Raw genomic sequence first — 12,610 nt, 5'->3', positions numbered from 1 at the left:
TATAAACATCTTAATAGTTTTTAAAGACTCATCACAATGATTTGTCAGGAGAAAACACAATTTTTTTTTTAGTTTCAGAAGTGATATCAAACAAGACATGGAGGGATAAATAAGACTGAAAATAAAGGATGCTTCTTCAAACAAAACAGGATGCCTGAATAAAGTGCCAGCTTTTGTGATCAGAAGGGATGTGTAGCCTGACTTGCATCACAAGTGGCATTCTTCAAATACAGATAAAGTAGACTGATGTGTCCCTTAGAAGAGAAAGCAGAAACAGAAAGGTAGCATGACTTTAGTTCCCATTCTACCAGACTCCAAGTCTTTGGTAGAAGTTGAACCAGTCCCTTAGATAATGTATGTGCTAATTTCTTTTGTGCTTTGCAGAATTTCTCATTTTTCAGCTGCTGAACTGTGTTATAAAAGGAATATCTACTTATTTATCTAACTGCAGTAGGAATAGTGAACTGAAATACATAAGAACAGAAGCACTACCAAAGGTCTATCTAACCTCAAAAACTTGTAAGCATTACCAGAATCGGATTCTTATGGAAGAATATCAGATTGAGGAGACTATATAATGGTATTTCTCTGTAATAGACTTGTGGTTCAGGAACTTTCAGAGCCAGTGATGTTTCAATAACCTTTATGTTCATGAATCTTTTCTTTCATGATTTTGTCTTCTTTTTCTTTGAACTCATGGAAACTTCTGCATCAACAGTGCTTCTGGCAACTAACAAAGTACATATTCAGCTGCACTGTAAAACAAGTATCTCTTTATCTTGGACCTACAGTCTACAGGTTTTATATGATAACTCCAAGCAGATGGGACAATGAGTCACATTCTCTGTGCAATTCATGACTTTATAGATATAGATCATAAACCAGAATGATCTCTATCTTTCTAGGCCACAGACTACAGATCTATTCAGGTTTTTTCCTCTCATATATAGGTCATTCTTTATCTTGATCTCTCTGTATCATTTCAAGTTTTGTTAAATACATCTTTTGATACACTGAACAGGACAAACTACGAATTTATTTAAATTAAGCCTATGCTCTAAAAAAGGCTTGTGAATACACATTGAAAATAGCTTCAACAGTAAGAGCTTAGAAATGTGCATTATACTTTCTTAATCATAGGAAAAATACTTAAGACTTAGTTAACTAAATACATGAGTTAGCTTTTGAATCTAAGTTGTAGGGTCTTGAGAAGCCCTTACCCCACTTCTAGAACCTAGAGATATTGTTCAACAGAACACACAATTCCATGGCCTTGGGAGTGCCAGGTTAGGAATGGCTGCTATTCAGATGTGACTGAAAGGGAAGTGTCTGGCAAAAAAAATTGCTGGTTTATTTCGTCCCCCCCTCCGTCCTTGTCTGAAATTATCTTTGTAACTAGTGTTATTTCCAAGATGTTATTTCAACTTCTTTATTCCTGGTGTCTGCCAGGAAAATAATTTACTGACCTTTTCACCCCTTTAATATACAAATGCACTTGAGTGTAGCAATTGCTTAAATACCTTATTCTCTCAGCCAGTTCATTATGTTCTTTCTAGAAACTATTTATAAATTATCATACATTTAAAAAAATCTGCTAGGATAAGTAACGCAAGTGTTTCACCCTTAGAAAAATGTTAAGACTAATAATTTTTTGGCATTAATCTTTTAATTTCTCCCTTTGTTTCTCCTGCAATAAGAAACTATCCTATGTTTCTCACACAAATTCTATTACACTCTTGTTAAGAATTTTATCTTCTGTGATCACCATCTGAAAGAGCCACTATAGTTTTCTGAGACTTCATTCTTCCTTTTTGGCCATTCCAGTTTTTAAAACCAATTTTCTGCTTTCTTTTATTTAATTCCACATTCCACTTTATATTTTGTTTTAAAATACAAATACCAATACCAATACCTCAATTAATCATTAAGAAAAAGAATATTAGGCATATTGTGAGCCTGCTACTGAATGGAACAGGGACCCCACTGATAGAGGTTCCACAGAAAGTAGAATTACTGCACATTTTTGTTTCAGTCTTCTCTACCTAGGCCACCCCTTAGGAACTCTAACCTAGAAGATCAGGGAGCAGGTTTGGAAAAAGATGGACTTTCCTTTGGTTGAGAAGGATTAGGTAAGATGCCTTTTAGTCAAACTTAACATCCACAAGTCCACAGACCCTGATGGGACATATCCATGAATACTGATAGACCGGGTGGACACCATTGTGAGACCGTCTTTGAAAGGTCATGGAGATGAGGAGAGGTGCTGAGGATGGGAAGAAAGCAAATGTCCCCCCGGTCTTCAAAAGGGGCAAGAATGAGGACCTAGGAAACTACCAGCCAGTCAGTCTCACCTCAATCCCTGGGAAAGTAATGGAGCACTTCATTCTGGAGACCATCATTATCCACATGGACAATAAGAAGGTGATCAGGAGTCATCAATGTGGAGAAATCACATTTGCTCAGCCTGATTACTTTCTACAGTGAGGCAAGTTCCTGGACAAATGAAGGGAAAGTAGTGAATATCATCTACCTCGACTTCAGCAAGTCTTTTGACACTATCTCTAAATGACAGGGAAACACAAGGTCCTGCACCTCGGGAGGAACAACCGCAGGCATCAGCACAGGCTGGGGCTGACCTGCTCGGGAGCAGCTCTGAAGAGAAGGACCTGCATGTCCTGATGGACAAGAAGTTGTTCATGAGCCACCAGTGTGTCCTGGTGGCCAAGAAGGCCAATGGTATTCTTGAAGCATTAGGAAGAGCATTGCCAGCAGGTCATGGAAGGTGATCCAGCCCCTCTATTCAGCCCTGGTGAGGTTACAGCACTTCATATGTTCTGGGCTCCTCAGGTCAACAAAGACATGATGCTTCTGGAGCCAATCCAGCAGAGGCTACAATGATGGGGGGACTGGAACACGTAACTTTTTAGGAAAGGCAGAGGGAGCTGATTTTGGTTAGCCTGGAGAAGACTGAGAGGGGATCTATTGATGCTTAAGTATCTGAAGGGAGGATGTAAGGAGGGCAGACCAGACTCTTTTCAGAGGCACCAAAAAATAAAACAAGAGGCAATGGGCAGAAACTGGAACACAGAAATTCTACTTGAACATGAGAAAGAACTTCTTTACTGTGAGGGTGCCTGACAACTGGAAGAGACTGCCCAGAGAGGGTATGGAGTCTATTTCTCCAGAAAAGAGATTATTCAAAAGCTGTATGCACACACTCCTAAGTACTGCTCGTCTAGGGAAACCTGCTTGTGTAAGGAGGTTGGACAAGATGACATAGAGTGGCCCTTGCCAACCGTAGCCATTTGATGATTCTTTCTGCTTCTGTGATCTCCTTAAACAGGCACTTTTCCAGCTTTTTTTTTTTTCTCCATTTGACATGACACATGCTGCATGCTGTAGAATAAGATATTACTTTTGAAGGGTATTGTGCGCCAGCTATGAAGGAAAGAAGCGCGCTATATTAATTCAACATCAGTGAAACCTGTTCTGGCACTACTGTAATCTATACCAGGACTAATGCATAGTTGACTCCATGCCAAGAAAATCACAATATGTTTACAGTGTGCTTGTAATACACTAGCCATCTCTCTGCTTATGGCCAGTTGCTCAAAATTGCCTATTTTCTCTTTTTATTATTGCACATACTCTAATTGCTACTTATCCGGCAATAAACTGAATTAAAATCTCAATCCCAAGAACTGAAAAGAGGTTTTTTAGGAGAGATTTAAGATGACTGGAAGATATAGAAACACTCTGAGAAGATCTTATAAACCTGCTGTTCTTTTTACTACTATTTATCTCTTTATTTCTGCCAAACAACTCACTTGCAGTACCTTTAAAAATCAAACACGAACACAAATACATATTACCTCCACTAGTGTAGCTTAAAGGTAGAACATGGTGGATGTGAAGGTACACAAGCAACACCAAGGTCAAAGCCCTTAGTAAGTGTGGCTTGACTTCCTTTAAAATCTGAGGATCCAGTAAGACACTTGAAGTATTCCAACTGTCAAGGCATGCATTTCAAGAGCAGCCTAACTCAGTGGAGAATCTAGGTAATGGCAGCACAATGAAGAAGAGATGTTATAATGAACATATAAACCACGTACATGTACCCTCTTCATAAAGTCTTTAACCTAAACTGGATTAAAGAGATCTTCAAATAAATGTATGCTACAAACTGTAACTATCAAACTAAAACACTAATTTAGGCAGATATCTTACAGAATAAATTGTTTATCTAGGCAAAAGGTTTTAAAAATCGTTATTTCAGCTTCATTACTTAAACTGGTTAAATATTTGTTGTAACTGCATGTAACTCCATGCTTCTCTAAATTAAGAAAAGGAGAAGATAAATTGGCAAACCCAAGCCTATAGATAGATCTAGGAAGAAACGTAGAATTTATATAGAAAAGGCCAATCAAGACTGAATCTGTAACTGGTGACTTTTACAGAATGATAGTTATGACTAGCTGGGGTACTTGAGAGAATCCACCACACCCTGAATTTCTTCTCCTACTTAAAACAAATCTGAGAAAAAGCCAAATGTTTTCATTCTTCAGGAGTAGGTGTTTTTAAAATAGAGGATATCGTGCAATAAACATTTGAACACAGTTTTTAACACTTTAAACCTATTAGCTGAGGTCTGTGAGCATTTCTGTCATGGGACTAATCGGAAATTGTTGGTAGTTGATTTAGGTTTCCTGCTTTGATATCATATTTGATGGTATGATATTTAAATATCTGGGAAGATTAAGCAATGAAAAAATAACAAATAATATTTTCAGTTACAGTGGAAATTTTGAGAACTTATTCACCTTCCTTTTTACATGGATTTCAATCATACCAAAGGTCTGATATCAATATGAAAGTATCACAGCATTTATTCCATTGGAGATATTTGTATTTCTGTAATAGCTTTTAATATAATCCTAATCTTTTTCATTCCAAGATATTCTCTACCCAAAAGTAATATCTAATATCATGTTTCCGGTTCTACTAATACCTATTTTGCATGTTTATGGTTGAAGACATTAAAAAGAACTCTACAACTAAAGAATTGTTTAATTTTTCAAATGTTTCTGTTTTGTGTTCTATGTTTTTGTTTTTTGCCTTCTAGTTTTCCTATTCATCATTTAGTGAAAATCATCATAACCATTTGAAGGAATATCAACTGATGAAGATCAGATATATATTGTATATTTTTAGAGTTTACAGAAGAGCTGTATAATAAAAAGAATGAAAGAGAATTTGAAGTATCCTGATTTCAAGAGTTGATATGTGAACTCGACTTCTGTGGATAACATGGCAGGCACTCCTGCTAAGAAGGAATAGAGAACTGGTACTTTGGGAAAAAAATTAATTTGCTTTCATTACAGTCACAAGTCTTGAGTCACCTGGAAGGAGACAGATTAAAGGGTTTTTCAGGCTCAGGACTACTGGAAGCTAAGTTCATGTCTCAGACTGAAAACCCATCATGTCAGGTTGGAGAAAGAGCTCTTGCTGCTTAATTTTAAAGTAACTTATTATGCATCAGGTTTCTAGATCACTACTGAAAGAAAAATCATGTTAAAAGAAGTTTGGATTGTATCATTGCTTACCCTTTATCAATGACATTTACAAGACAATACTCTTAGACATTTGTGTAGAATCTGCAATATCAGTATATTTTGTATATATGAAAGTCCATTAGCAACATACAGAGTATGAGCAAAGCTTTTAGTAGCTTGATATTTCTCCTATACAGAGCTTGAATTCCATTAAAAAGTAATTTTCAATGCATCTCTTGTCTTTTCCATGACAAATAACACACTAGTAATCTGAGCCACAAGAGGGCACACAATAAGCATTTGGCAGCCCAGTGGCCACAAATGTACATAACTTTGTAAAAAGCACTGCCAAGTATCTTGTGTAAATGTTTCAGAAAGCCTAGAAAAGTTAATGTTTGTTGGAACTGCAAAATTACAGCTTGTTGAGCAATATAATTCTTTGTCCCCTCGAAAGCATATGTACGCATGAGTTTTGATGAAAATGCTTATGTATTTATCCATAAAAATACATCTTCCTTTCCACTGAGCCTTAGAAACTATTTCCCATTGCAATTAACTTCTAAAAGCTGTGTCCATGCTTATATGTGTACATACTTGTATGTGTCCACATACTGTATAGTTGTTAACATCTATGACTGGAAAGTAAGAAACTATGTAATCACCAGACACTTGGTAAGCAGATTTGTAAAGATGGTATGAATAAAGGAGGTGAAATAGTTTCAGAAATAAAGGTAAGTGGAAAACTGAAAAGCAAAAGCCTTCTATGTTCTCTCTTTTAAGCCCTGTCTGTTAATTTACTTATGCTGCAGAAAACTTTGAAATATACAATGCTGCAACCAACAAATGTAAGTGGAGAATTTAGATCTGGAGTAATGTGTTTCATGATTCTGCAATTTTGACATAGTTGCATACAGGTATAAATTCAATGTGCAAGTACCTTATCACTTCACGGTGATTTTGAAGACATAATTTAGACAGGAAAAGGCTATTCATTGAGCAGCTGTGGCATACTTCAAGCTAAAACTAGATCAAGAACTGATAGCAAAAGCTCACAGCTAACATTCCTAATAGGAATTTTCGATTAAACTTAATAAACCTTCCGGTAATATTTAATTGAAGCTCTGCATCACTGTTACTATTTTCTTCTCTTCTCATATCACAGTCCCATGTTCTTCCACCTCAACAGCCATTTGTCTTATTTTGCCCATTGTACTGCCACGAATTACTCTGACAAATTCTACAAGTCTATTGTTTTCTTTTTCCATTTACTCTAAGAATATTTAAGTAGTACACATAGTAAATACTATGTAGTAGATATACATGGTTAAAAAATAGCTTATTGTACTTAAGGAGTTTTTAGTGCTAATAAAGCCTTATTTTATGGATTTATACAAAGAAGCAACCTCTTGCCTCAGAGAACAAGTAGACAGTCTTAAATAAAACTAGAATAGATGTACCTTACAAAATGTTGACTTGGCCTCCTATAGATTACTCCTTCCTACACTCTATGTGCCTGACACACAAATACAAGACATAGCTAGCAACCTCTTCATGTAAACAAAACCATGTTTGGAGTCAATGTTCAAGTGATGTCTTTCTTACAATTTGAAATAAATAGGCATGGTCTGAAAAACAGAGACAATTTCTAAGGACTGCTGATAGGAATTCTCAGATCTTTCTGTAGAGAGAAGTGGATGTCCATTTTTGTCTGGTTCAGACCCAATTCTCCAAAAGCCTACTCTGGTTTTTGATGCTTTAAAAATCAGAATGTAGAATCCTCTCTGGCTCTGTATGACTGATATGTGTCTGCTTCAAATTAAAACACAGGATGAGTACCAACAGTACCTGTGACAGTCTAGGGTAGTAACAATAAGATATTTTTCTCTGCAGGGAAAGAAAACTATGATGACTGCTACTGTAAACAATGCAAAAGGCAGAACAAAAATCAAAGTCTAAAAAACCAATAGGTAAAATGGGGATAGTCAAGAATATTCACACGGGGAATTTCCCAATCTAAACCACAACTTTCAGAAAACAGTACTACGCAGGAAAAAAGCTGTGGGAGATCATAAACAAATTAAAACATTGGCACCTACAGAAGGCAGCTATTGAGGACAGCTAGCTTTACAGCAGCCCCACACTCTTAACAAATCCTTTACTGGTAAATCCTTTTATGAAAAAGATTAAATAAAAATATAAATAAAAGAATTGCTTGGTATTGCCTCAATTTCAATCAGAAAAGTGTAAGTAGTTGAAAAGCAAGCATGTAAAAAACCAGCTTCAGAGAAATATGACAACACCCCCTCGCCCCCCCCCCCCTTTTTTTCTTCTCTGCAAGACAAAAAGTATTGATTGTGAACAGGTAACCTTTTGGAAATTAGTTCAGTTCTAAGGAGGAAAAGGTTGCACTCCACTAGCATATGTCAGGAGATGGTTTGAAGGCTGCTCTAATGAACACAGATTATTCCTGAAAAAGTAGGGGAGATAGGAAAGATGGACGTAGGAAAACAGAATTGTAAAAAGGAATTAGGAGAAACTTCCCTCAGAAGGCCTCTAACTACCCTTTTATATTTCTGGCATCACATGTGTAAACAGTTTGCTTCTATCGTCAGCGTGGAGTACTGGCATTCGTAGCACGGTCACTAGAAGCAACAAACGAGCCGAGGCTCTAGGCCAAGCTTTGCATTTCAAGGGGACTGCAGAGGCCGGGGGCGGCAGAGGGGCCAGCCGCAGGCCCTTGCCGGCCCTTGCCGGCCCTTGCCCGCCCTTCCCGGCTCCAGGGCCGCGGCTGCGGCCGCACGTCCGGGCCGGGCCGCCCCGCCCCCCGCCGCGTGACCGCCCAGCTTCCGGGGAGAGCGCCGGGCCGGCAGCAGCGCGGGGGCAGCCACGGCAACTTTGGCGGGGCGGGCAGCGGCGGCACCAGGGGCACCACCGTCACCACCGGCACCAGGGGCAGCACCATGTCCGGCAACGGGCTCACTTACAGCGAGCAGGGCGGAGAGGCGGCGCCCGAGCTGGCGCAGGAGGCAGCTCCCACCGTGACCCCTTCGGTTCCCGCGGCCTTCGGGCTCTTCAGCAGCGACACCAAGAAGTAAGGGGCTCGCGGGCGGGCGGGGTGTCCCACGGGCAGGGGCACTTCCAGGGGCCCTGGCCGGGAAGCCGCACCTCCCGCTTGACTCCCGACGTGACTCCGCGGAAAAGTTCGCTTGCGTGCGTTTAAAGTATGCATAGATAGTGGATTTATCTGTAAATGGTTTCTTTTGGTTTGTTTGGAAAACTGCTTATCGTTTCTCCTCTGTTTCGACAGCTAACCTCGATGGAATTGTCCTAATTTTGCCTTCAAATGTGTATCTATAAAAAAAGTGTTTGTAAAAAGAAGGGTTTGTGATAGTTATGGCTGGAAGTGTAGTGGATCGGGGCGAGGTGGCCAGCTCGAAGTGGGTGTTAACAGTGTTAACAGCGTCTTGGTCAGAAGTCAAAATGAGGAAATGGAGAAGGTAAAAAAGAACCAGCCAAGTGTACCGGTACAGAAAGCTTTCAGCTCCTTAAAGTAAAAGTGGATTGGAGAGGAAGAATGTCCAAATGAAAGGATCAAAAGGTTTGCTAAGCTGGAATTGTATTCTACAACAAATTGGAAATCTATTCCAAGAGCAACCAATAAAAAGCACCATAAACTTAAGGTCTCATGTACATTAGAAAATCAATTGCTGCATCTTCAGTTTGATTGTTCTGCACAAAGAGAACATCTATGGTCTGGAAACTTCCGCTGATGTGTTTATTTGTGAGCCACAGCAGAGTAAATCATGAAAACATGGAGCTGCAGGCACTCTAATGCTTAGCTCTATGAGACAGTAGCTGATGGGCCTCCTCAGTTTGCCAGATGAGTCTCATTTCTTTTTCCCCTTCTATTTTGCTAAATACTTCACTTTTTCATTCCAGTTCAAATTTTCTCTGCTCTAGTATAAATGTGCTTCTGTGGATCTGTGTGTTTTAGCTGATTTATGTTGTTTGCACCCTTCTTTCCTTATCCCCTTCTATAGAAACAACTTGGCACTTTATTTCCAAACTATTATTTTGCTAGTTTCTTTTTTCCACGGGGGGAGGATATCCTGTTCATTGAACATGGCCATAATTTTCTATATAACTCATCAACTTACGACTGTTTTGTAGATGGAGTATAGTTCTCTGTTTTATTTTGTGCAGAAGCTGAATTGAGTGATTCTACCCGAGGCTCCCCAGTGATCACAGGGAAATACAGCTCTGTGGTCCTGAGATGTTTTCTACATGTGTATTTATATGGATGTCTTTTAGTATGGAAGGACCAGCAGCTTGTGCTATGTGACCGTGCCAAATTAATTAATTGCTCCTCTAGACTTGCTCTTGCCCTTACAGGACTGTAATGCTCTAAAGGAATGACTTGAGAGTAAAACAGGCATTGCTGTCTATGGTCTTTTGTAGCTGACAATCAAATTCTTGCTGAAATAGGGTGTTATCACAATTCACTTAACACAGTTCACTTCAGCTTAACACTTGCGTGGTTAAGCTCTGAGTATAGATTGGGTAGCTGAGGAACAGACGCTGTGCAGGGAAGGTGATGTGTGTAGTGTGAAAAACCCCCTGGACTGCAAGTGAGGGTTATTGTTAGAAAAGGAGACTGTGTGTCACTCTAGTTGGAAAATGCAGTAGTCATTTGTCGAGCAAAAATATTTTATTTCTAATAGTTCACTCTAGTAGTAGTGCAAAACCTGCTCACAAGGCAATATAAGACAACACAGAGAAGTGCAAGATGTGTCCTTGCATCTTGTGCGTGAAGGTGTGGGTTAAGGGTGAAATGGAAATTACTGTTAGAGTTTTTTAAAGGTTGTTTGCTACTGATCTCTCTAGATTGTCTCTCATCATTGCTGATATACTCATGTCTGATATTATTGTGTTGTTTCAGTGCTTGGCAAACTTTTTTTGTTGCTGAGGAAGGGGAATTCTACCTTGGTTCTACTGATTATACAAGAAATATTCCTGATACATTTATAGTTTAGGGCCCAGAACATTAGTGCAGTAATGTTAGACCAGAGCCCTGTGCTTGCCTGTTGCCAATCAATCAGAACACTATAATGTAGTTAATGTATAAGTATCAAGATAATATTGTAAGCACTTCATTGAAAAAGTTCCAGTCTATTTTCTTTGTGTTGTCTGTCTTTCCCTGTTTGTCATGAAGTAGGCCAAAATGGTTAAGAAAATAATGAAGTTGTTAGGATAAGTTGTCTTTGGTCTTGAGACTGAAGAGCCCACACAGAGGCACAAATCAGTATTGGTAGGCTTAAATCTGAATCCAAAGTTGGACTAATATAAATTATTTGTTCTTTTTTTTCTCACATTTTAGTAGGACTACTCTGCTGAAGTTCATATGATCTAAAAGCTCTGAACATCTCTTGGTTTAAAAGCCTATGTGTCATTCTCCTGCTAAAGCTGCCTTTTTTACCTTTAGCATTCAATGATCTATCCACTAACTTTCAATTAGAAATATAATTTCAGTTCAATTAGTAAATATAGTATTTTTGGTACATGCTTGTGTTGTAGTTTGGTTCAAACATGTGCTGCCAGTATTGAAAATATCTTAGTTCATCAAAATTTCTGTCCTGGTGACGTTTTTATCCCGACAAAGTGTAAAGTTTTACTGTTAGAAGATTATTAAAAATAATTGTATATTTCATGATCTTTTCTCTTAATATAAGTAAGGTGCAGTATGTTGCACGCCCCATGTGCAAACATTGTTTCTCATTAGGTCATAGATGATATGTATCCACTGCAGTGAAAGAAAATAGAAAACATAAAAATACAATTTTGATCTGCTTCTGTGAGATGTTTGTACATGTTCAGGATAAAAGAGAGGAGGTAAGAGGAGGGTTTTCTAATCTCTCTGTAGTATTACAACATGCACATAAGAAACTGATTTCCTACTGATGTTGACTAAACTATAACTATTCTTGAATAAGAGATTTCAAAACAAATTCATTATACTGGTGCTAGCTTTTTCTGAGTGTATTTAATCCTGACTAAAGAGGCAAATAGAACTTGTGGTTTTGGTATGTAGTGCTGTTAAAGCCTTTTGGTTAGTTAGGTGAATGAAGTAGATCTGGTGTTCGGAGAATGGAATTTTTTGCGTTCATACTAATTGAGACTATTAAGTGTCTCAATAACCAATTGAAAGATCTCACATACCTGAGATGAGTCAGTCTGAACCTTCTTGTGTGGAAAGGGCCCTGTTGCATGACTGGAGATGTCTTTTGCTCTCCTTCCTCTCTTCCTCTTTCACACTTGTCACATGAACTGGCATATATGGTATTCCTTTATAAAACTTGTGTATTTGTGTTTTAAGAATGTATTTGTGTGTCCAGGCTGGCAGTTTGACCCTTGTCTGTGAACTGAAATATTCTAGATATTCACATTTCCCGCATGTTTCAAAAAATAGTGAAAGGGGCAGATTCTGGTCCCCAGAGTAATGGAAACAGTCTCTAGAGAAGTCTTTGCCCGTAACAGAAGTTTTCAGCAGAAAATTTGTAAGAGCTGATAGGTTACGTGAGTCTTCGTACAAGCTGAATCCAGCATATGGGCCTCAAGTTACTTCTCCTAGATTGATGGACTCCATGCAGTAAACACCGCCTAGCTGGAATCTCAGAATCTCCTGTTTAATGTAGAGAAGTACTTTGTGATTCACATCACCTAAGTTAATATAATATTTTTATAGTTACATTATTCTTTATTAAATTATTATTGCTCTAAGTGGAGGAGTGAAAATTCTAACCGCCTTCCAACATGTAAGAGTACCTGGAGAGCTAATTAGAAACACAGAATCCCTGTTAATTGCATATATTAGAGAACAGCTATACCTGCCTACAGCTAATTGCAGGTGGACAGAGGATTTTCATCTATATTAATTGCATTTTAAACAAAACTTACCTGCATGTAAAATTAGAATATAATAAGGTTTGGTACTTGGAAGTGGTACAATTTCAGCAATAAAACTAGTTATTGCTTTAGCTGATAAAACGTAACAACTTAAG

The 12,610-nt window shown here is 38.4% G+C and overlaps 1 protein-coding gene across 1 annotated transcript in view; it reads left to right on the top strand.

Annotated features, from left to right (window-relative positions):
• Positions 1–8,396: 8,396 nt before the first annotated feature.
• Positions 8,397–12,610, top strand: part of AP3B1 (adaptor related protein complex 3 subunit beta 1) — a 153,978-nt gene continuing 149,764 nt past the window's right edge. The window contains 1 exon segment of the mRNA XM_018918489.3: positions 8,397–8,643. Coding sequence (XP_018774034.3) covers positions 8,513–8,643 — 131 coding nt within the window. The 5' untranslated portion in view covers positions 8,397–8,512.

This window comes from Serinus canaria, chromosome Z (genome assembly GCF_022539315.1).
Source record: "Serinus canaria isolate serCan28SL12 chromosome Z, serCan2020, whole genome shotgun sequence".
NCBI lineage: Eukaryota > Metazoa > Chordata > Aves > Passeriformes > Fringillidae > Serinus > Serinus canaria.
This window is presented reverse-complemented; position numbering and strand designations above follow the sequence as displayed.